This window comes from Phoenix dactylifera, chromosome 9, assembly GCF_009389715.1.
Source record: "Phoenix dactylifera cultivar Barhee BC4 chromosome 9, palm_55x_up_171113_PBpolish2nd_filt_p, whole genome shotgun sequence".
Lineage (NCBI taxonomy): Eukaryota > Viridiplantae > Streptophyta > Magnoliopsida > Arecales > Arecaceae > Phoenix > Phoenix dactylifera.
This window is the reverse complement of record NC_052400.1, coordinates 2,513,745-2,539,585: the sequence shown is the minus strand read 5'-3', so window position 1 is coordinate 2,539,585 and position 25,841 is coordinate 2,513,745. Positions and strand designations below refer to the sequence as shown.

General features: G+C 39.3%; 1 protein-coding gene and 1 long non-coding RNA gene across 4 annotated transcripts; one reads left to right on the top strand and one right to left on the bottom strand.

The window, feature by feature from the left end:
* Positions 1–5,385: 5,385 nt before the first annotated feature.
* On the bottom strand, positions 5,386–14,777 carry LOC103713106 (putative inactive cadmium/zinc-transporting ATPase HMA3). Of its 3 annotated transcripts, none has more exons than XM_008799907.3 (10): positions 14,624–14,777; positions 13,527–13,748; positions 12,203–12,460; positions 11,132–11,229; positions 9,642–9,897; positions 9,412–9,549; positions 8,706–9,033; positions 8,013–8,215; positions 7,052–7,251; positions 5,386–6,790 (listed from the first exon to the last, which is right to left on the bottom strand). In XM_008799907.3, exons 2-10 carry the CDS (start codon positions 13,735–13,737, stop codon positions 5,714–5,716), a joined length of 2,769 nt encoding a protein of 922 aa, XP_008798129.1. In that variant the 5' UTR covers positions 13,738–13,748; positions 14,624–14,777; the 3' UTR covers positions 5,386–5,713. The 3 variants fall into 3 exon arrangements, with proteins under 3 accessions (XP_008798129.1, XP_038985737.1, XP_008798128.1); XM_039129809.1 differs by having other exon boundaries at positions 14,172–14,754; XM_008799906.4 differs by having other exon boundaries at positions 13,527–14,754.
* LOC103713105 lies at positions 6,535–9,389 on the top strand. Its single transcript, XR_605026.3, has 4 exons — positions 6,535–6,666; positions 6,755–6,868; positions 7,147–7,293; positions 8,726–9,389. It is a non-coding gene; the product is annotated as an uncharacterized LOC103713105 (long non-coding RNA).
* Positions 14,778–25,841: the final 11,064 nt, after the last annotated feature.

The following is a 25,841-nucleotide window of genomic DNA, read 5'->3' as shown; positions in this document are numbered from 1 at the left end:
AGCCTAGCCCATGATTAGCTCTATGTTGGATTTAGAAATATGCTTTTTTCTTAATAATCTAGCATTGATCTTGTTTGATGGCCTGTAGTAGGGCTACATGGTGCTGCTTGCACGCCAAAATTAACTTTTGTCTAAGTTGTGCTGCAGTGCTGTACTCCTGTGGCTGCATATGTATATATGTACATCATTAGCTCATGGAAGGCGTGAAAACAATACTTAAAAATAATGGAATTATTTATTGTACGTTCCTTTCAACACCTTACCATGCTTGCGAGTATTCTCTTTCGTTACTATTATTTTTCTGAATATTATCTTAATTCCTTGTTATACAAACTTTATTATCAGTTTCTACTCTTCTGATTTTGTTAGAAATGAGCCTATCCATTATAGATAGGCTCACATCATCAGGCTGCTTTTTCTGTCGACAAAGCACTCTAGTTTGTTGGGTTTCTTAATATTTTTTCCAGTTAGTGTTATTGCCTACGGCATCATATCAAATTATTTTCTTTTTGAATATAATGACCTATTTCATCTTTTGTTTTGCATTTTCTCTTTATGGTTATTAGCAGACTAATTAGACTATGCTAAAAGGTGGGACCTTTCACTTCATACAGTCATCATTGACAAAACATTCTTAAATCGGTGAATGAATATTACAATATTTTGTTTGAAATAATAAGAATTTTGCATTTAAGTATACAGCATGATATGACAAAATATATTCTCTGATAAAATCTGATATGCCTAAGATATTATGCATCTGATTATTAATACTAAGAATATGACAGGCTACTGTATTGCTTCTAGTCTAGTACTGCTTCATGTTTATTTTTCATCACCTTTTGTATTCATTACCATTTTCAGTATCTGTTACCGGGCACAACTCAGTAGCTTTCAACTTTTGTGTGCTTGCGCTGAAGTCTATGGCTGTCAGCGATAACTTTAAATCTGCTTTGCTTCTGTTTTCTGCATTCCTTTCCTTTTTGTTTCTTAAAACCTTTATAAAATTTTTAGACTATTGTGGATAAACAGAAGCTTTTTTGTATCTAGATAAAAAACAGCTCACCTGGATAATCACTAGCATGGGATAACTAAACAAACCTGAAAGAAATGGCAATGTGGAAAAGTATGAAGTTAGAAGTTATACCTAATAAAAAATTGTTTTTGTTTAATGCAAATCATTTTTTCTTTCTAGATTTACAAAACCTAACTATATTTTTTGGTTCCAGAAATTTAAAGCTAAATGTTTGTACCCGTTGACATGCATTCTTGGAAACTCTCTCTGCTCCAGATCTTACAGGATTATCAGTTGACAGCTTCCAGCATAGTTTGGGTCATGCAAGAGCCTTACATGAGAAGAAAAGAGCCAAATGTAGCTTCGGACAACCTGCCGACAGCTTACAGTTGAGATATGCTTCTCTCTGGCCCTTGTCGGCAAGTCATCCTTGGCTGCATTCCACTCTCTGCCTCTTCAAGTAAGGCCCTGGCTATGAACATTCAGAGATCTTCGCAGTCACGTTTGCAAGAGCACTCTGAGCAAGTACACTACCCTTCCTTCTTCTTTGTCATCTCATTATTTTTGCTTTGTCTTCCTTGATGTTTAGTTTTGGTATATATATATACAGGGCTAACGAATATGTTGATGTATTGGTAATCATATTCTATTCTGCTCTTTTTGGTTGACTGTGGAAAACCACTGGGAAGATCTGTTACACTTGGCAACTTCTATGGTGTACCCAGACACTGAGATGCTCATTATGCTGGCGTGGGAATGTAATCTTCCTAGTAGGTTGAGGCATAGGGTTCATGCTTGCTAAATGATCTTTGGATAAGCTCACCATATAATTTTTGACTCTTACCAGACGCATCCAGCCAACTAGAGAAAAGTGTGGCTGCTATCCCTAATATTCCACCTTAATGCATTCATGAGATTCCCTTTTCACCATGATCTCATTAGCTGTCCTCTCTTGTCATGTAAGCTCAGGTGATTGGGCTGTGGTGAATATAACTTTAGGCAGTCACAGTTGCTCATCCTCTTCTGAGTGCCTCACATAGGGTTCTGCTGGACTAATTCAGTTTCTGCCATGGTTTCATTAGTTTAACCAAGGGGCAGCATGCTATGGTTAGCATGGAAATGTTCAACATTTTCCCATATCAAGCCTAATCAAACGTGGCCCTGTTGACATTCTGGTGGCTGAATATGCTTAAAACCACAATTAGCAGTTATTCCAATCTTGGTGGCAGCGAACCTGCTTTTGGCCAACAGACCAAGTGATTCTCTTGTCTCATTGTGACTATGAGCTTTAGGTTTATTGATAATGATCCTGCCCAGATTGCCGAATGGTATTGGACATTTGGGTTTAGATGGACTTATGGGAATTTTGGAATATTTGCCACCCATTGGCCAGTTGATGTCATGCCATCTTGTTTTAGTTGCCTTTGACATTTTCTTTTTCATTTTTTTTTGGGGAAACTTAGTGGCCTTTGACATTGGGAGGGTCAGTGAGCTGCACACCTTTTCCATGGAGCTTGACATGTTAGCAAGGGGGAGAAGACAGATCCTTTCACTTTGTGAGCAAGATGCAGGCATTTTCATAAAGATATGGTGGGCACAGTGGCCTTAGAATTTCTTAGCCTTTTAGAAAGGAATATGATTCTGTCGAACCAAGTTGCACCCAACAGTCTCGTGTGACAGTTTGACCTCCATCAACCCAAGTTTATCCATGTTGTTTATGATATCCATAGAACTTGTCGTCAAGAATTTACACCCTTATATTGTGGAGTATCTTAGCACTTAAAAAGGGCTGGCAACTGATACACCACGTGTGCTACACGTTCCCCTTTTCCATGGGCAACCAAATCTGAGAAATGTCATAATGGAAGATCACTGGTTTTCTCAGAAGTAATCTGATATTTTTTTTCCTAAGTGAACGCTTTTATTTTCGATTTATTATTGTAGAAGGATTTCTATCTCGAACTACTGTGATGAAACAGTGGCCGCCCACTCCAATCTGCCACTTAGCTGAAGTCATGAGCTGATTCTGATGATGGACAAGATCAACAGATTACCCTAGTTCTTGGCCTTTTATCCAGAAACTTTTACTGCAGGTTCAAGTGTGATCAAGTTTAGAACATTGGGTCATGTCTAATGGTCAGCTTTTGTCGCATTTTCTTCTTTTGGTCAAGTGGTTCTTTTCGTGAGTTTAGTCTATCTTAAAAGAGTGAAGGCAGGATGGTATTTATATATAAACTTAAAAATATATTTTGCATATTGATAAACAGCTAAAATTTTGCTGATTACTTAACAAAAGGTTGCAACTTGCATGGCATTTGCGCACATATTTGATCATGATTTCTAGAATGCCCTTTATGTGCAAACAGTCCCTTTCTTCGTATAGGTGGTAGTCATTAGCCTCATGGTTTAGACCACAACCCTTGTCAATGGAGGTATTTTTGCCATGATCATAATGGTGATGATGTTAGCAGTGTTGGTGAAAGATTGAGCACTGTTGGTGGGAAAATGGAGCCCTAGTTGCTCCTTTCTATAGTTTATACTTTAAACCTCTTCGTGAATAATTACTAGGAAGTTTAACTGAATGCTTTCTGTGTCCTTTTTTGAGTAAGAGGTCTCTGAAAGTCTTTAATATTCTAAATCTTCTCCATGCAACCATGTAGTCAAAAATTTCTCTCTTATTTTCTTTTTCTTCTTTTTGGTAATTGAAACAGCCATATTCTACCCTTGATGTAAGCAGTGCAAATTTCCTATAATATTATTTTTTGGAGAAAATATCACAGTTTGATTGTTAGTATGAACTGTTTTTAGTTATTAATATATGAATCTTTATATAAATTACAGGATCAATTAAGACATGACAGTAGATTGAGATATCAATGTTTGAACTGTGGATTCAGGATATCAATGCCAAGTGAAATTTTTGGAAGATAGATTGTACTTGGAGATTGGAATAAAAAAGAGAGAGTTAAACATACTTCTGGTTCTGATGTGAGCTCATGGCCTCATTTTTTGTGAAGCATTTCAAAATTCTGTATTGTGAGACAAATATAGTTGAAGATGAACATTACAAGATGACAACCGCAGAGGAAAAATGGCTGACTGTGACATATTTAGGACTAAGCTGTGACTTCATGAAATTGTCGAAAGTCATGAATGATAGAGATGTCTGGAGTGATGGTGGTCCTGAGAACTCAGGACAACTACAAAGAAGGCTAAAGATCATAACACTTGTAAGAGCCATCTGAATTAAGAAATTTTCATTTTAAAAAAAACATTTTCACCAAGTTATTAGCTCACAGCGGAAGTAAGAGACAAAGTGGCTTGAATTGCACCAATGCTTACTGATTCTGGACTGCTTTGGATTTAGGTTTAATAGAACAAGTGAATCCTTCTTCAACTTTAGTTGGAAAAAGAAAAGACTTCCCCTGAAACTGACTAGAGCACATTTGATGTAAGTAATTAACATATTTCAATGTATACACAACTTCACGCAACTTGAATGCAACCCAATGTGCAAGTAATTTTGGGTGTAGGTCCAAATCTTGGACCTGAAGGACTTATCAAGTTGAATATTGGTTTTTGTATAATTCAGCCTGCATCTGATCCATGTAGGCCTTTGGGAAATGGGAAAAAAATGGAACAAGGATCCAAAGGTTAGGATTTTATTTTTCTTTTTCATCTGTTTTAAAGAGTTAGTTTTGTGATTCATTTTGCTTCAATGGAGTGATGATTGTTCATCTTCCTAAATAGATTTTTGATAGAGGAGCATTTCTTGGTGCTCTATGAGAGATGTCAGCAGTGGAGAACCTTTTCATATTCTACAGACTGTAGAAAACATTTTCTAGACCTTTCATGACAAAGACTATCAATTAAGACAGAAAGGTGAATTTCAGAGAAACATGCGAAATAAGTCTCCATGGAGACCAGGTTATTTCAATTCATATGTGGTGGTCAATGCTATCTGTTAAAACATGCAAAAATTTGGCTTCATTTTTCCTTTTAATTACAATTGGTTGGCTAGTGTTTTCTGAGTTCTCAAACTGGGTTTGGGTTTTATTATGTGTTAGCGATAAGGGCATTCTCTAAGAGCCCAAATTAAAGGCCCATAAAGCATCGTAAGTGTATGTTTTCCTGTTAATCACATCCTCGTTTCATGCAACTCTTTTCTTTGTTCATAGGGTGAATATAGCTCTTCAGTGTCTCTCAAAAACAGTTATTCAGTGTTTAATTTCCCAACACTATCTCATATTAAATCTTCATCTGAAAAGCTGATTTTTTTTTTTTTTTTTTTAAATGTCCTGTGTCCTTTTATTTAACAGAATAATTATACTACAAATTTCATGCTGTAGTTTGTGGTTTTGTGCTCCATCTTACCTTTCACCACCAATCAATGGTTTGTTTCCTTGCATTTATTGAAAGTAGAAGACTAGAGTTTGATACATCATGTTAGCAGTCAAAAACTTCCAGCCAACTCTCCCACATAATTTTTACCTTTTAAGCATGTGATCCTTTTTCCATCCAAAGGAAGCAAGAGGTTACCAACCTTCTAATCTTCATGGGCAGGTGTTGATCGATGACTATAGTTACTCTAATTGCTTACGAGTACCCAAAATTGTTTGGCGGCTATTTGGTCCACATTAACATTTAGCATTCTTTCTTATGTTGGGCTATTGAGGTAACTACTTGATGCTTTGTCTCCTACTCTGTAATGATCTCAGGTATCATGCCGCCACCACAGCAACTGTCTTTCTTTCCGCATTCCTTCATGTAGCTCCTACAACACCCACCAATCTCTCTTGTGATCTCTTGTGGAGATGAGCAACCATCTTTCCTCTTGCATTCTTCCCAATCACTTTTGCAGCACTCACCTGTGTCATTCTTGTTTGTGTTGCTGCAAATGTTTGCAGATGCCCTTGAGGAGTTGCTGGCCAATGGCCGATCGCCACTTGTGACATGACTTCTATGATCCTCTCTTATATTGGGTTTGTGCTTGCATGCAACATGCCTCCTACAGTGCTTTTTCTGCAGGTGATCATCTTGATGCTCCAATGCTGGAGTGATTGAAATCAGATGCTCTTGGCTTGCATTCATTGTGTGTCTGACTGATTCCTGACAACAAGAAGGACTTGGTGATTCCTTGTGACAGTCTTCTTTCTCGCAATTGCTGTGCATCCTCAATTCCTCTGCGTCATTGTGGCCATGGCAACTATGTTCATCTAGGCAACTTGAACTCTTTAATTGTCCACAAGGGCTTGCAGATCTGCATGCACCTTTGGCACAGTGATTCGCACATGCAGTCCTTTGCACAGGTGATTTGTGTGAAGAACCACAGCATTTCTTCTCCTTTTGGGTTCTTGTTCGTAACAACATCATGCTGTTCAAGATTACAAGTAGGCATGTGCCAACATCAGCTAGGACAGCTGCCCAGAGAAGCGGATGGCCAGCAAAAGCCAGTGCAAGGATGGCGATTTTGGTGATTATGGAGAAGAAAATGTTCCCAATGATCTTGAAATGTGTCTTCCTTGCAAGTCGGATGGCTTTTGGGATCTTCCGGATATCGTTCGACATGAGGGTTATGTGGCTGGTCTCCATTGCAACTGCAGAACCTGATATGCCCATTGAGATCCCCACATCGGCCATGGCCAATGCAGGTGCATCATTCATCCCATCTCCAATCATTGCTATGGATCCTTCTCTGGTCTTGAGGTCATTGATGATACGCACTTTGTCTTCTGGTAGAAGTTCTGCATGAAGATCTTCAATGGCATGCCCTAGCTATCAAACAGCAACAATACTATTACAAGGACTGCAGGACTGTAACATGGTGCAAGTACCTAGAAATCTATATGTGAGGTACACCCAAAATGAGCAACTTATATAAGGATGATAGCTTGAACCTTCCTTCAGGTTCATATCCATCTTCTGGGTAGCAGATACTATGAGTAACCTCATTCTCATAAGCTTTATGAAGTAATACTATATGACCTATAGTTACATGTTTATTTTTTCCACCTCCTAAACATACATTTGACATACCTGATTCTGGGCGTGCATGGCTGCTGCAGTGCTGTCTCCAGTAAGCATTGCAGTTTTTATACCTAGCAACTTTAACTCCTTGATAGCTTCTGCAGACCCCGTCCGGCAGGTGTCAGAGAGAGTAAATACTCCAACTGGTACAGTTCCAGAGAAGACGTGCCCGACTGTAACTCCTTCCTTCATGTCCACCAATTCTGGAACTAAAGTTCAAGGCCAAATGTCACAGAAATTCTTGGAAACAGGTAACAGATATGTTTATGTGTGGACACATTTGATTAGTTTAAGCATGTGCAAAAATGGATCAAAGTCCAAGGGACATGTTCTAGGCTTCTGTCCTACTACACTGCTATGAGAGATGTTCGGCTGTCTATACAGAACACAACTTTTAATGAAATGCAGTCATTATAATTTGAGCAGGATAGAAATCAGTTGTTTGTTGCAATAGTGTTTCTTGTCTTCGTTCCTTCTTAGTGTCTCTCAATCTACATTTCATGAAATATGCCATGAACCTTCTTTCATTTTTCAGTCAGACATGCTTAGTTGGTCACATCTGTCAATCCAGGTGCGTTGATGAAGCAATGATTCAGAGGCAATGTTTTAGCCACATTAAGGTCTCTGCATCACAGGCTCATGACATCCTTATGTCAAAATCCCTGGACAAAAACCTCTATTTGTACAATTATGCTTTCATCCATGACCTTATCTCTTAAACCATCATTCCTATCCCTCAGTACTTTTTTTATCTGGTGATAATATGGTCACAACTTCTACCTTTTACATAATTTGCTTTCTTTAAACCTCATTCTAGTTTGTATTAGTAGATTTCAAAATTATTTTCATAAACTTGGATATGCGAAGCGAAGAGGATCTTAATTACGAATTCAGGATACTGAATTGCTGTGGCATAATCATAACAAATAGGTCAGTTTCTCTCAACTTGCTGTGGAATAGATATTCCTACCTGTTTCACATGATGCCCTTGCTGCGATTCTTTTGTTTCCGATATAAATGGTTTTTCCATCTATTTCTCCACAAATTCCCTCTCCAGGATAGATGTGAAATTCTTTCACGCAGTCTGGTTTTGGTTCAATGGAATTTAACCGCGCACAGTCAACAAGTGCAGATGCCATTGGGTGGCTTGATTTACTCTCGATGCTTGCAACCCTGGAAAATTTGCCACAATCCAGTTTCTGATGAACTGCAAGAATTCTTAGTCTCTAAAGAATGGTAAAGCAAAGAAGAAGAAGAAGAATTGATGTTTGCATAATTTCACAGATTAAAATGATATAAAAGTGCAGTGTCTCAACACATTCTACTTTACAAGCTTGTCAGATTGGGTCTTTTCAGGTCTCAAATTAACAGACATCCTTGCTTGTCAATGCTCTTAGTTCTGATGGAGTGGGAACTTTTCTCTGTCAATTAACATTGGAGAATTATCCCTCCCTCTCTCAAGAACATTGGAAGAGTCATCATCATTTCTCCTTTTGTACAAGGATGGTTCTACAACGATTCATGGCATATATGAAATAGCAAGTTAGCTGTACATTTTGCTTGTTTTGTTCAGATAGATCATGATAGTTTCTAGACTAGGTCTTTTGCATGTTATCAACTTTAACTCATTCCAAAGACTATATATACTGTAGCCAACTCTTACCAGTAAAGAAGTTCATGTAGGGCGATCTCACTGTCGATCGAACAAAACTCGACAACAGCAAACTCTCCTCTTGTGATGGTCCCTGTCTTGTCAAAAGCCACTACTTCAATCCTGGCCAGGGCTTCAAGAACATCCCCTCCTTTGATGAGAAGCCCTACCCTTGCTGCCTTCAAGAGTGCACAGAAGGTTGCAACAGGAGTGGATAGCACTAGTGCGCATGGGCAGGCACTCACAAGAAGGACCAGGGCTAATTGGAACCAGTGTTTGGGATTATGGACTCTCATTATCGAAGGAATCACTGCAAAACCTGCTGCCGCTATCACCACAGCTGCAGTGTGCCAGTGTGCATAGTCAGAAAAAAAAAAAGAGTTAAGAGTTCATATAAGATATCTGCATCAGGTGATATAAAACAGCATATGCTCAATGCTGTAAGTTTTTAAGTTAAAAAGTGTTAAATGTGTCAGCACTCACTATTTTTTTTCTTCTTCTTTTATTGGTTGAAAGAAGTATTCATACTGTACTGGTACAGAGTATTCTGTACATCCAACCAGCTTATGTACCTAGTGTACCGATATAGTGATAGATCGGTACTGGTATGAAATCTGATACTGAGATGGCATACCTCGAGTATTATTATATTTGAGGAGGCGAGATTTTTTATTTTTATTTTTTGGTGGGGAGCAATTCTGTTTGAAGCTTTACTGACCTGGTGTGTAATACTTGGCACAAGAATCTATCAATCTCTGGGTCTGGGACCTGCTGTTCTGGGCTTCTTCCACCAGCCTTGCCATTTTGGCCACCGCGGAGTGCTCGGCCAAAGCAGTTGTCCTCACACTGATGTAGCCTGCAATGCTTGTAAACAAGTCATGATGGGACTCTGTGGCCTAAACAACTTAATGCACATAGGAGGATACTGGAATAGAAGGAAGTTGATACCATCTATATTGAGTGTGCCAGCCCAAACCAAGGACTGGGCTTGCTTGGCAACAGGGAAGGACTCTCCTGTCAGGCTTCTCTCATCAACTTCACTCCTCCCGTCAACTACCACACCGTCGATTGGGATCACTTCTCCGGCTTTGACAGCGACGATAGTGTTGACCTTTACATCTCGGGCATCGACGACTTGGCCTGTCTCGGCTAGAACAGCCTTTTGCGGCGCCATGTTCATCAGCAGCGACATCCCGGCGGTGGCCTGCAGTGTAAGATCTAATGACAAAAAATTGTACCAGAATTCTTTCTTTGTCTCTATCAATTGGATGAAAAATGGGAATTTATCAGACTTGGGTGCTTCAGTTCCCGGCATAAAACGTTCAGGGACACCTGCTGGTCCTGCATACAGTCTACAGATAGACCTGTGCAAAATATAATGGCCCAAGGACCAAGCCCATGTCCCGGTGCTCTTGTTATTATGATCTGTTACAAGGCCTAATACTTTATGAGGTTGCGCCTGCGAGAATCCGCCGAGCCTGTGAGAATCCGTGCGGGCATGTGTTTAATCTCATATCGGTTATTCGCTGAAGAGATTTTGGATACTTATACAGGACTGAGGAACCCAGAAAATAGTTTCCAACTAGCCTTGTTGGGTGAGGTTTTGGGTTCCTACAGAGCCCATACTAGCACCGGGCTTTTTTTGCCACATTTTTGGGGAACGAAGTGGGTATCTATCCTTCTGAAAATTGGACATTCTTTTCTTAGCAATGTAGCACCTACCTTGTATCAATCTGATGGAGCATAAGTTGAAGCAAGGAGTGACCCCATCAAAGACGGTATTGACTCATATTCTTGCTAAGCTGAATAAACTCAAGGCTCAAGCTGATACTTTGGAAACTATATTACTGTTCACTATCTTGCAATGTATCTGAAATGTACAAGTTTTATGATTTAGAAATTTACAAATGAGGTGATGTTGGGTCTTCTTGAGCTTGTATTATTCTCTATGTAACTTTCTCTTCTCTTTTCTGATATTTTATTTTCTAATTTTATAGGATGTATTTATATATCAGAATGATATAATCTTTCCGTTTCTATAAGAAAAAAAAAGATGGGCAAGACGTAGAACTAAACTTGCTGTTGCAGTCGGCGATGCAATAAAATTATAATTATACTTTTGGAGCAAAAAATGATAAGTATATTTAAGAGAAAGTTGGGGAAGGAGTGGGTCATGATTTTAGCTGAATTGACTGACCGAGTCCTTGACCAAGCTTCCGAGCTTCAATCGATGAAGGTAAGCCGACTCAAAATTGGCCAATTTGGTTCGAAAGATGGCAGACCTATCTCTCCATTTTTAAGGAAAACCTCTCTTCACTAATGGAAGCAGTGTGGCAAGGCCACCCAAAAATAGTGATAAACCCCTCCAAGTTCACAATATAAGAGAGAGAGAGAGAGAGAGAGAGAGAGAGAGAGAGAGAGAGAGAGAGAGAGATTACCTTGCCACTGGCCCTTGCTTCTAACCATTCAGCTACAGTGAAGAGGAAGACAATGAACCCTGCCTCAGAGTAGTCGCCAAGGGCAACGGCCCCACCAACTGCCACAAAAAAGGACGGGAGACGCCCATCCCCCATTATGAACATATATCATTGTATCAGAGTAGAAGTTTTGCCAAATTTAAATTTAACAATAAGAAACACCCATACCCCAGGTTGAATAAAGAAAACTTCCCATTGTATAATACTAGCACATTATAAACTCTTAGAGATAGAATAAACAACAATAACAACAACAACAAAAAGACCTGATAAATACCTGCATCCTGATTTCACTACTGAATATAGATCGAAGGACTTATTCATTGTCTAAGACTGGCACATGGAAAGATCTACAGACATTAGTATTTGCCATAAATTTAATAAATATAATATGTTTAGTATTCAAGTAAGAAGAAAAGGTTTGGTATGTCAAGCAACATGCATTTATCAAAATGCAATGCTGTATGTATAGCAATAAATGGAAAAAAACTTAGAAGTGCGATTATTGTTGAGGACTTAGGACAACAGAACGAAGGAATATAATAAAGGATTTCGAGAGTTGAGAAGGTAAATACTTGATCGCTGCATCTCTTTGGCTTCTTGCTGAAGTCTTAAAAGAAAGATAATTTATACTTAATATTTTTAATATTTTAAAAAAATACTAGAACATCATGGATTTGAAGGATAGCTTAGCTCCTCTTGAAATGTATACTTCCAGATTTTTAGGGACAAAACAAACATATAACTTTTTCGATTCCTATATCATACGCAAATTTTAGTGGGGCAAATGAAACTAATTTTTCTTTGGGTATCATATATCTACAAAGAAGCTAATAGGATAGCTGCTTACGTAAAACTATATTATGGGACTCAATAGTAGATCTTCCGGCTCATAATCTGAATATTCGGGGAAAGAAATACCATATACCCTACACCTGGGGGAGAAAGATTTCAGTACTGCAAGGATTTAGACTAGCATATTTCCTGCCCTTGTAAAGATTGTACTTCCAAAGGTTTGAGGAATTGATCTACCTGCAATCAGCATGAGGATGTTGATGTCTAGTGTGTATCTCCGAACAGCAGCGATGCTTCTGAATATAATTGGCGGCATACCGACCACAACTGCTGCCAAGGCGAACCATTGCAGGGGATGGAAGAACCTTTTAAACAACGAGACCAGCAGCAACACCCCACAAGCCAATATATAAGGACTTGGCCATTTCTTGATGATATTATCTGTGCCATATGCGCGAATTGTGGCTTCGAGCCTCGCCTGGTTTAGAGCTTTAACTGATGAAACCAGAAAAACAGTCAGTTGGTTTTATTACAACATGGATGTTGATAGCAATCCATCAGCATCGACAGATTCTTTTGCAAGGAAAACCAAATTAGTAGCTAGATTTCTCGCTTTGCTATGGCATTTGATTGCCAGGCACATCAAATTCCTAAAAGAACCAGTGAAAAGTTACCCAAATGCCGATATAATCATAAATCAATGATTAACTTTATATTGAGAGGTCAGCCTCCTTAGTCTCCACTTTCCGTCAAAAAAAACTAAACTTTATATTGAGATGCACCTCTTTCATTTGTTGGGATGACGAGTTTACACACTACCTATCTGATCAACCAATCTTATGGCACCCTTCCTTTCAACATAGCATTTCAGAAAACCTTAAGAATCATTTTCTAAAGATGATTGGATGCATCAATCATCTCGAACATGAAATGAATTTATTGGACTGCAGATCTATGAACAAGGGCACTTTAATTAGATTTTATCAAATGCAATATAACTAAGAGTAGTTTGGTCCATTAGAAGGGCTTGGGTGGTCCTATTGTCACGAGCCAGGACCTCAACCAAAAAAGCTAGCTAGATCTAGCCCTATATAGATATCCAAGATCGGTTCGATGCACAGCCGATATTAGGATGAAACGCACGTCCGCACGAGTCCTCACACCTACAGTAGCTTTCAGAATCAAAGTTCAGGCAGGTGGCAAGTCTGTGGCACCTAAAATACTTGGGGATTGGCTTCGTGGTGAGAACAAGAACCACCGATCTAATGATCCAAATGCCAACCTCTTTAGAGCCTTAATCAGAACAATCCCTTGTGATCACAACGAGGCAAACTAAGTGGTTAACGGGATGGATAACAAAGCCAACCTATCTTTCTTTAAAGACCAAATTAAGAGGTGAAAGGTTTAGGGAGCAAATAAGCTTCCAGACTACCAAAAAATATCACCTTTCTATTTGATTTGCGCGCTAATCCAAGTGTCTTTTGGTGCTATGAAAGGTTGAAGAAGTGAAGTGCAAAAAAGTAAATGGCGTCAGTTTCTATTGGGCCCATCTGAGGCTTACCAATCTGAAGCGGAGAAATGAGGAGGCTGTCATGGACTACTATGACCGTCTTGGAAGGAACAATCACAGAGACCTTCTGGATGCCATCCAAAGGCTTTAAGATCTTCTCAATCAGAGGTACTTCAGAGGAGCAGCAGAGGCCCAAGACATCAAAGTAGCTCTTCTGATATCTCACTTCGCCGTTTCTTTTGTCATTGCCCACCTCTCCCATCTTCAAGCTTTCTTCAGACACCAAAAAGAGAGGAGAAAAGAAACAATAAACCAACTATTAATCATTTTATTCAGTGCCCAGGTAGAAGACAATGAGAAAAGAGAGGCATTAGCATGCAATGGTTCAAAGAATGCATTTATTAAATTCAGAAAGATATTGTTTTCATATGGCAATGCTCTCCTTTATCTCCATCTGTACATAACACCACTGCCATTTGTAAATAGAAGAAAGAAGAAAACGAAAGGACAACAGCTTTTGCTTTTTGGTAACTTGCGAGAGAAGGAAAATAATTGAGAAAGTTAGCAATTGATACGGCAACAATTTACATCAAGGAAAAAAAAAGTTTCAGCATCAAACTCTAAGAGGAAAAAAAAAAAACTTCGTAGAAGATGAGGAGGTGCGAGATCAGTGCCTCCTTGTCACCGACCCCCTACCTACACTAGGATTAGGGGGAGAGAGGACTCAAAAGCACAGCTGCAGTAAGAGAAAGAGGAGGTGAAAGATTTCGGGTGTTTGATAAGCGATGAGGAGATCTTCGTTCTTGTTCTTGATGCTGGTGGATGGTAAAAGAACTTGAAGCTAGTGGATTGTAAAAGAACTTGAAGCTAGTCTGAGGAGGTGAAGGGTTGAGAGAGAGAGGAGGTGTTGGGCGGAGGCTTGTTGCTGTAAATATTGTTTAGAAACAGGAGTGTATAAATGGAGAAAGATGAAAAGTTGAGTAGCTTCAGAAGGTGATCTTCTGCTGAGATTCTGAGCGAGCAATGTGTTAAAGAAAGCAGCATATTACTAATCAGCATTCTGATGAATTCTCAACAAAATAAAAAACTTTAAAATGTATGTAAGAAAACGTAATAGAATGAAAAGAATAATCCCGAGAGACAATTACAGAGAAGCTGATATCTCTCGGTTGTGGAGATGGGTGGAAAGTGAGGTGAGGGGCTTTAAGAAGGCAATGCTGTGCTGTGGATTGGAGCTTCGACAAGTAGAGAGAGCATTCTCTGCTTAATGGCCTCATGGGGAATGATCATATATAGATTCCATTCCCCTCATGGCCCATGGTATTCCCACCATCTCTTGGAAAGTGCGATCCACATATTGGCTTCCTTTGTTGAGGGATGTGTAGTGTGTGTGTGTGTGTGTGTGTGTGGACCTCCTTGGGTGCCCTTTTGATTGTTGAATGTTGATGATCAATGAAGTTGAGGACTGCTTGCTTAAAATTTTATTGTAACGAATGAATTTTGCAACTATAATTTCAATCATTATATGCTATAACGAATGAATTTTGCAACAATAATTTCAATCATTATATGCTACTATGATCTAATGATATTTTGAGAAATGGGACATGCAACAATTATATTAAGGAATACAGGTTGCAAACATAAAAATGGAATATGGAAATGTTATGAATTGTCGCTTAAAATGAGACGTACGGCAGGAGAAATCTATTGTCTAAACATAAAAATCTCGCTGCCAAAAAATCTAATAAAATTGTTACCTATAATCAAAAAACTACTGCACAAAAGTTTCGCGAAAAAATGTTGCTTAAACCATTTGAAACCTGAACATTAAAGATCACCACGTAAATATAAAAAAATTGTTGCCTAAGCATGAAAAACTGCTGCCTCAGCCTACAAATATCATTGGATAAACATGAAAAGTTATTGCCTAAAATTAAAAGATAGGTTGCAAAAATTATTACGTAAATATAAATAACTGCTGTCCCAAATGGAAAGCCGCTATCCGATCCTCTTGAAAACCATTGGCTAAACATTTATAACCAAAACTTGTAATAAACAGTTGCATAAAATGAACTGTTGCTAGTTCTTCCCAAAAATCATTGCCTAAAAAAGAAAAATTACTGCCAAAATTTCAAAAAAAAAAATAGCTACCAAAATTTCAAAAAAAAATGGAACCATGTCTCAACATTAAAAACCGCCCTGTGAATTTAAAAAAATTGTTGCCTAAGCATGAAAACTGCTGCCTCAATTTACAAATATCATGGGCTAAACATGAAAAGTTATTGTCAAAAATTAAAAGAAAAGTTTTTTTGCATGAATACCCTCCTAAATATCGAATTTTGTATGAATACCCGCCTAAACTTAATATTTACATATATACCCTTGTAAACACTTATTTTGCTATTCTATCTTTTTTTTATCCTTATTTTTATATATGCATCCACGCCATGTAGCGCAGTTAAAAAAATTAACGATTTCAAATTAAAATGACTAAAATACCCTTAATGGGTAGGTGTGCAAAAAAATATATTTATAATGCGATCGCAATGGGAGACAAACAAGTAATTTCAAAATTATATTTTATTTTTAATGAAAATAAATATGGTTTTTATTAACGATGTTAGAAGAACCGTCATATTAAGGGCATTTGTGTAAAAATAGTATTTTATAAGGGTGCGGAAATAACTATAAATTTTAAGAGTGTATTCATACAAATTTGAATTTTTGGAAGGGTCAAAAAATTCTTAAAGAGACGTTACAAAAATTATTACCTAATTAAATATGAATACCTGTTGTCTCAAATGGAAAACCGCTATCTAATCCTCTTGAAAACCATTGGCTAAACATTTATATCCAAAACTTGTAATAAACCATTGCGTGCAATGAACAACAGTTGCTAGTTCTTCCCAAAAAATCATTACTTAAAAAAAGAAAACAGCTACCAAAATTTCCAAAAAAAATCGGGACCATGCAAAAAAAAAAAAAAAACCTCAAACTCCGAACAACTAGAGCAGTTCATTTAACTGTGAAGGGCGGGAACATCAAAGTTTGATCAGTCTGCCATGATCAATGGAGTCTTCTTCTCTAAATCGTCAAAATCAACCATTTTCTTGCGAACCACCATTGCCAATTTCGTCGTTTGTTCTGCCGCATCTAACACTCTAAAATATACGTTTCTTCCATTTGAACACACAAAAATCTCGTGTAAGGAACTACTGATATGATGGAATATCTTATTTTGCAGCATCAACCTTTGGATCATACCTTGCAGAGATCTCGACGCACTCCAACGGTGCACACTGCGGAAAAAAAAAGGTAAACCATTATTCTTTCGCGCGAAAGATCCAACCCAAACCGAATCCCGAGTGCGTGTTTTGTTCTTGCAGAGATGAGAGGGAAGTCACGGGAAAAGCACGTTGCAATGCAAAAGATCGAAGGCATGCCGTTACAAACCATGAACTTTTAGATTCATTTTGTAATCCTCTCTAACTCTCAGCGGTTTCAACCTCAAATGTTTGATTACTCCCAGTCAAAAACAAATCAAACAATTAATGTGGATGAGGGTGATAGAGCTAGCTGCTTGTTAGAGACAAAAGCTTGGTGTCGATTTTTACGTGCGTGAGCTTTTGCTGGCTCACCCGTTTCTCACAGCACCTGCCATTAGCTACCAGCATGAGATACTAGACTCTATCCCTCCATGAGTTTATTCATAAAGAAGTGGTAAGAAAGCCATTTCGTCTTTTTTGTCATTGTTACAACCGGAAGAAGTTAAAGTGCTAAGTTTTGGCCTTCTCGAAAATCGCATGACTGGTAGTACAGCAGCCTACACACTTGTATATAATAAGCAGCAGTGGGACTCAGCAGGGAAAGAGAATACAAACAAAGACAAGAGGAAGAACCAGACGAATGATCCTTTCACAAAGAGCTAGGCAGCATTGAAAGGCAGGCGGCAGCTTTCATTCACCTTCCCTTCTCCCTTTTTTTTTATTGTTAAGGCAGAGAACTGAATCAAGAATTCCCATTCTCAATTCATGATTCAGAATTCTATTTTATCATCAAGCTGTGATTCTGAGCTAGCTCCAACACCTGCGTATGAAAAGTATGAGCATATGCATGCACACTTGCATATACATTGGCAGTTGTGTAGAAAATAAAGGCTCTACCAAGTACAATTTGGCAAATGTAGTGCACAAAAAAACAAAGCTCTTGCATGGGGTCCATGACTGCTAGGGAATTTCCTAAGAACAGAGAAATCAATCCAAAAGCACCATACTTATATTAAAAGATATCATGGGAAAACAATATGCCATAAGATTTTGGACCACAAGGAAAGGCAGAAAAGGTCTCCAAAGAAAAAGTGACCAATCTCGACCATCTCGCACATTTTGTTCCCCAGCAGCAAAAGAGGGTTCACCTCCCGAAGAGAATGCCGGTGATGGCAGAAGTATAAATTTTGGGTTTCTTTTTTTATTTTTTATTTTTGGAGGTGATGAAGCATCGATTGCTCTCTTGCAATTCTTCCATTCTCTTTTTTTTTTTAGTGCCATTTCATATACTTAAATATCTCACAGATGCTTTGCATGCGAGGTACTTAATTAGGAGGCGGTCAAGTTTGGGTGCAAAGATTATGGGAAAACATGGCTTGTATGCGGCTAATTAAAACAGCTAATATGAGCTATAGCCGGCATGCTTACCTACGTATGTCATCTTATTCGTTTACGTAAGGCATGCATGAGACGATCATCTTCTATGCATGAATCCAAGGCATCCAACCTCTCCCAAATTGGAACTTTTTTTCGAAGATATTTAAAGATATTAAGTTTTAAGCTGCTCCCTGGACGTAAAACAGCACACTTTCAAGAGATGCGTGCATGCCTGCCGAAAAAAAAAAGAAGGGATGTTTGAACGAGTGACATGACGCTTGTAGGCACTGAATATACGTACATTAAGAGATACGTGAATTACGAGTGCGAAAAGTTGTGTCGTAGAAATAATATTTGCATTATTGATGCGATATAATGCAAGGAAAAGATGGCAAGACGACTGGGTTTATGCAAGATGGAGAAAAAGAGAGGAAAAGCATTCCAGAAAGTGGAATAGCTAGTGATGTCACATGATAGGGCAGCGATTGGACGTAGGTGGACTCTGACTACCTTTGCATCTATATAAGATATAATGGATGTATCATGTAAGAATATATAAGATAATTTTTTTAATAGCAATGGATGAAGTTGGACACTCCTCTCATAGTTGTTAATTGATTAAAAAATAATTACAGTTTGAGGAGGAAAGAAACAAAATAAAGATAAGATGGAAAGGAGCGAGGTTTGGAGAAGGCTGCAACATCTAGATAAGGCTTTCCAAGGGATCCATGGCTGTCTATCAAACTTTCACATAGTAAAAGAGTTTCCAAGATTTGGAAGGGTCGAAGCATTTTGTGCTAGCTCTTCTCCTAATGAAGGAATGTTCTTGAGTTTCACTCATGCCATATTTACCAATATAGTTCCAATAGGAGCAAATCCCAAGCTTTAATTTTCTTGCATCTCCAAATGGTCCCGGGAGCATGGAGATTTGGAGGCCGACCATGCACTCAGGTGAAGACAATCGAACAAAGATGACTAAATAGACATGATAAAATGGCATTTAATGAGCAGGTGGACATTTATTTTTCACTCTCAAGCTGGATGAAGGACAATTTGGGCTGACGATCCAACTCTTTTTTTGTAAAAATATCTCCTATATGGGATACGTTCTTCAAGGTGAGCCACATGAATAGTTTGACTTTTCCTAGTATTTTCACCTTACAAAGAGATGGGTAATAATGGCAGGCTAAGGCTGCCATTGTTGATGAATTTGTAGTAGACATTATTCAGACCTCATTTAACAATTCTGCTACTTTCATACAGAGCGTATTCTAGCTTCCACTTCTGAATGTAACTTGTTAGGCTGCCCTTCTCACTTGTGGCATGCCTTGTATCTATTAAATCACAAACTCAGACACTGAATGCTGCAAAGTTATACATTAATTATTTATCAAAATCATAAAAAATCCAAGTCATCATTCACCATGTGTTAGCATTTTGGGACTTAATTTTGCTAGGGCATTGTTACATTTATGATGCTGCTAGGATTGGGTTTAGCCTACTTATGGGCTAAAGATCTGGAAAAAGGAGATGAAAATTGATCAGTATCAAAAGATTCCTAGGCTCTTCGATATTCATAATAGAACTCTCAGAGGAAATTAAGGGTAAATAAAAAATTAAAAACTCATGACTAGTTGGGACTTAGCTATGGCAGTCTGGAGAAAAATTTGGCCGAACCGAAAGACAAGGATATTCAGATCTTCGCCTTCTTTCTATCGAAATTATAATCAAGGAGATCAAGCCAAATCAGAAGATTAAATATCTAATGATATTGTTTTTCTATAACAAATCTATGCTGGAATTCGTTGCTTTTCTTCATCTTAATTTCGATGCCTTGATCATGAAATGAATGAATGGCCGGGGATATTCAATTCCCTCTAAAAAAATCCTAAAAATTGTTTCTACTACCATCATCCTGTAGACAGTGGCCTCCTTAGGAATGTGTTGTGGTTTGATTTTGTTGGTATTGTCTACTTAGGATTTGGATTCTCACGAGTTGAAGAAGTTGCGATCAGGTTTGGATTAGGTTCTAAGCATGAAACTTACCTCCACCTGCAATTTCGAACGAACTCAAAGCATACCTCATCTTGCGTTTGGTGTCCTTTCCCCCATATTTAACATGAGCAAAGAAGATTATCCCTTTACCACCCAAAGATTCCAAAGGAGTGCACATATTCTTTTTGATGATGTGATCATATATGTTTTTTCTTTTTACCAAAAAAATGCACATATTCTTTTTCCAATTTGAACTTCTTGCTGCCTTACATACTTAGCAAAATCCGTCAGTATATTCCCTCCACCAACAATCTCTTGGGTGGGATTAAAATGAGCTCCTTTCTTGAATTGAATTCATGGCTTCATGAAACAATGGCCCGGATTTGATATTCTATTTTCCTTGAAGCAAATGACAATGGAAAACATATCCTGGTGATCATTTCAACTGTTCAATTGATCACGAAGTTGCCAGAAAAAAAATTTCTTCAAAGAAATGCCAGAAGAAAAGGAAAATATAAGAAGTTAATTAATAATAACAATCAGTACTTGGTCAGTCTTCCAAAATTTGTAAAGAGCCGAGTCTCTTTAGAAGAGCACATTGTGCACCCGGGTGCTCCACAATGGGAACCTTTGGCGTACAAAGTAGAACTTTCCCATAAAGAAACACTTCAAAATAAAACAGAGATTCCAATCCACCACACCTCCACTATGACTCGGTGGCTTCAAACCTCATTTCGGTCCGGACACCACGAGAACGCAATGTGCTGAGTCCACTAGGAACAGCCATGCAATAAAGCATGATTCAAAAGGTAAAGAAGAAAGAAAATATAAAGAAGGAACGAAGGGACGGACCATTCCTACGTACGCATTCAGTGGCCGCAAATAGGTAAACCAATAAACTTGTTGGACTTGGTTTTAGTGTCCAATTACCATCGGACACGTCAGGCACTACGGCCAAATGGAGCTAAAACTTTTGGAAGAGCCGTCCTCTACGAGCGTGAGAGGCCAGTGTGATGGCCGAGAGACGATTGAAGTTTTGAGACCGTATCGTATCTTTGCTTTCAGTTCTACTTTGGATCAATGTATAACACCTCAGCGATGTTCTTCGTAACAACGTTAGTGGTATTGACGTCTAAAAAGGAGACTAATGGAAGGGCTAGCGATCTCGCCTATTAAGTTGGACTTGGGGGCCACCTTCCTGGAGAGAGTAATCACATATTGGACAATAGGTTCTCTATTTTATTTGTAAGCTAGTACTTGTATTCAAATAATTTTACAAAATTTTATTATCTTGATCTGCCATTAAGGGCCTTGCTCGAGCACTTGTATATTTTTTATTTTTATTTTTTTTTTTGCTGGAACCCAAGAAAATAAAATCAAAAAGCAAAAAGTTCCGAAGTGCTCCGGGCATCTCTCTCTCTCCAAGCCATAGGGTACCTCCTAAGTGGCTCGCTACATAAGATGCCACCCAGTCGGCCGTTCCATTAGCCTCACGATATACATGCATAGCCTGTAATGTGACACCCTCCCTCCCCATATCCCAAATGTCGCGGAGCAAGGGATGATCTCCTCCATAACTGCTCGGGCCCTTGCGGACCCAGCTGATCACCGTGGCCGAATCTCCCTCCAGTAAGACTGAACTCGCCTGAAGCACTCGCTACGCGTAGCACATACCCATCCAGGCCGCCCGCAACTCTGCTCCAGGAACTGAAGTGTCGAAAATCTGACAGCCTCCCGCCGCCGCCGCACAAGAACTCGGTCATCTGATAACGAATCCAGCCCCACCTCTCCTATCTCCATTCAAGACTGAGCCATCAAAATTGACCTTGAGGAAACTCGGGGGTAGGGGCTCCTAGATAAGGAATATCGTACGTGGAGCTGCAAAAGCAGTATGGAGGCCCCAGATGTCCCGAGCTGTCAAAGGTCTATGAGCTGGATCCGCATATATGCTCTCTGCTGCCTGAGCCCGAGCCCGCTCCATCACGAACCTCGGTGACGGGCTGCCCTCGCCAAAAATCCGACTCTAAGCGTACAAGATGCTCGAATAGCCATGCAACGCATCTGAGGGATACCAGCTCATCTCCGAACCTCCTCCAAAAAACAATCCCTCCGACTCTAAGCGTCCCCCGGGATCCCAGTCAGCCTCCAAGCACCCCTCGCCCATACGCACTGAAAGAGCACATGATCCACCGACTCGTCCACCCCACAATCCAAGCATAGGGGAGAGATGCCCACTCCCCGTCTACTCAATACTGATCAGCTCGTCGGCAGACACTCCCAGACCACCTTTTAGAGAAAAAGAGCAACCCTCTGGTGCAGGAGTAAGTAGGACGCATAGAAGGCCATTGTTTGATTCTGGAAAAATAATGAAGGTATCATTGTTTGTATGAGGATCCATACGTGCATGTGTTTAGTCCCACGTTGGCTATATGCTGAGTAGATAATGGATACTTATACAAAGCCAAAAAATCTAAATATTACCTTCCGGCTATGACGGATAGGCCGTGGCGGTAGGAGGTCAACAGGTGGCTGCGGCGGTTGGCGGAAATGGGTCGAATGTGAAGAAACATGGTCGATGACACACCCAAACATGGGCACATTGCATACAGTGCCTTGCTCGATGGGCACCCTGCTTGGGCCAATTGCCTGAGCAAGCATAGCTAAAAGTAAGCTCATGAAATCTACTTTCAAGCTTAGAAGAGCTGGCAATTGCCATAGAATATGCTGTCGATTGGCTAGCTGGTTGCTCCTCCACTTGTTTTTCCATCTTTCTTTCATGGGATTTGTTCCCCGCTTCTTTGGCACGGAATTTATAAGATTCCATGTTCGTTCTTGGACACAACAAGAAGGTTCACGCCAAATGGGTTTCTTCTCCTTCAAAATGAAGACAACCCACGCAAGTTGGATGATAAACCAGCGGTTGCACCTTTTGAGGAGGCTTTAGGTTTAGATCTTGAGATTGCTTGCATAACGACTCTTTGAAAAGGGGAGGAAAAAAAGTGTGGTTAATAAAAAAAATAAAAAATACTTTATATATGTTCGGTTGGAGTTTGTAAAGGAACGAAAGAAAAATATAAGCATTCTCATAAAAATAAAATTTTTATATTTTATGGAAAAGAAAAGCCAACTGCTGAGAATTAAGATTTTTTTATCCAAAAAAGCTCTTAAGAATTTAGATAAAATGAGATAAAGTCGTAAATCTCAACCAAACAATGTGTTACTTGCTGATAGTCAACCAAACATGCAAAAACTATTTTTCTAGTTATCATATACTCATACATCAGCTGCTGAGAAAAATTGAATCAGATAATTTTTGCCTCGTTCTATAGACATAGCTAGTGCCCCGGGGCATGCCAAAACTTAATGGTGACCTTAGGATGCCTGGTTTGGATCAAATAAAAAAAAAAGTACACTAATGCTCAAGAGAATATGATAAAGCGACGACATATCCTCGTGTGGATTCCGGGATTAGTCTCTATATATACTTTTCTCGCTTGGCTGCACGCATAGGCTCGCGAGGCCCTACAGGCTACAATGTCCACTTGGTTCCACAAACGTGCGAGCCATGTCACAGATACGTTTCAGAGTATTGCTATGACGGCAACCCAACTCTTTTTCTCTCTTTTGATACTAGAAAGCGACCTGATATTGGTACATACGTGGACACCATGATGGTGAACCATCGAGCAACCTAATTCTATTACAGGTACACGTTATGTTCAATTAGAGAGCCTGATGAACAGCATGCTCTTTCGATATATGAGCTAGCTTCAGCAGTGACAATTGCCCACTTCCTTCTTTCTTTGTGTAGGAGAAATTTGATGATAGATATATAGATCCCAGCATTACTCCATCTTTATCTTGCTGAAATTAAAATTCGTTTAAACTAGGACCCGGCAATTCTTTCTGTATTCTCTAGACTAATGAAAAAAATATTGCACCCTGAAGGCATGACAAGAAAACCTGCAACATGATGCTATGATTTATTCCTTGGCGACAATTGGAAAAGCTTTGGATTCAGGTATTCTTCGAAGGTAGCATCAATGGGTCTACAGGACATCTGAAACTTTGAATTCAAAGTTGAACATGATCCATTTCAAGTGCATGCGTGTTGTTTTAGAGTGCAAGGATGTGCATGTTGTCCATGGCTGCTCGCAAATTCGTTTGCCGGCCACCGGAGGGTGGAGACAGGAGTCGCTGAAGGCTCTCTGCTTTTGTCCACGAATAATTGAGCATAAGAATAATAATGCGATGAATTGGAGCGAAAGCTTCCATTGTTGCAAGGGTTGGAGGCGCAGCTGGAGCCCAGCTTTCGTACGCCGGGAGGCAAGGAATTCAGAGTGGGGTCGGATCCAAAGTTCAGTGGGGCAAAAATAAAGCTCATCATAGTTAGCTTTGGCTTTATTTTCTTCTCTCTCTCTCTCTCCCTCTCTCTTTTGTTTTTTTACTTCAAAGACATCAAAAAAAGAGATATTATTTTTAACTAGAGTTGAGCACTCACCATGCACTAGGACCAGGATGAATGATTGTGATGTTGAGATTAAAATTTCTTAAAAGAACATATGCTAACTGATTAATTCATCCCCCCCCCCACTTCTGATTGGTAGTTTTGGTTAGTTTTCTTTAACAAGGAAAGAAGAGAGATATAAGCTTCGGTTTGGTGAAAGTCTGAACTGAGATGTGGGATGTAGACCTGCAGTTTGGTAATTGTGGAGCCTTGGGTGTGACCTATCTTGCACAACAAACATTCCGAACCACCTCAATCTCAAATTCATCTACTTCTGCTTGCTTTGAGGCACCTTCTTCTCGTAATTCCTTAACATAGAGCAGCTGAATCAAAGATTGCCGCCTCCTTCTACCAGTCTTAACGATCTGTCAATGCATTTCCTGTACATAAACCAATCTCCATCAAAATCAAACAAAAGAAATCTCACCACCAAGATGCACCGGTCTGACTGATCACTTCTATTACAAAATTCCGGTCAAACAAGCAACAATTCTGGAATCGTTTAAAAACATCAAACTTTTTTGTTCATAAACTTCATACTTGTAGCCACCTCGCTGTCCCCCTGCACGACAATCAAGTTGAGCTGAACGGAGGTTTAGCCCCTGAAACCCACTGCATGGCCTGAGACTGAAGCAAGCCTAGTAGAATTTTAGGAAACATGGAATTTATAACACCATTTTAAAATGTACCTATAGATACCCGACTATTTTTGACGGTCATCGATATCTTCCAATCAGTCTGACTGATAGCTAACTATTTGAATGGCTCTTTCAACTTCTAAGCGCACACAGGTTTCAGCAACCTTTGGCTTAGAAGCACCAGGACTGAGGTGTCTGATGCTGCCAAGCAAATTCAAAACAAGCAGCCAGTTTGATAGCCATGAATTAAAGGAACAAAATATTGTTAATCATCTCTGGAGAATAGCAACACTGGATCGTGCGACTCCAAACACAAGCAGACTCCACTTCTGTTTACAACCAGACTACCCTTTAAAGAATCAGCCCTCCATGCCCAAGTATGCATCCAGGGCATGCATCCAGATGAGAACTACCACCAAGAACGAGCATTCATTTTTTTTTCAGCAGTTGATCATTAAACACCATCAGATCACGGCCATCCCCAACCCATTTTCACATGCATCACTTCTGTCCCAAAGTCTAGCCCATATAATTTGAGCCCATTGCTTTCAGACAAAATAAAGAGACTTTCCACAAAATC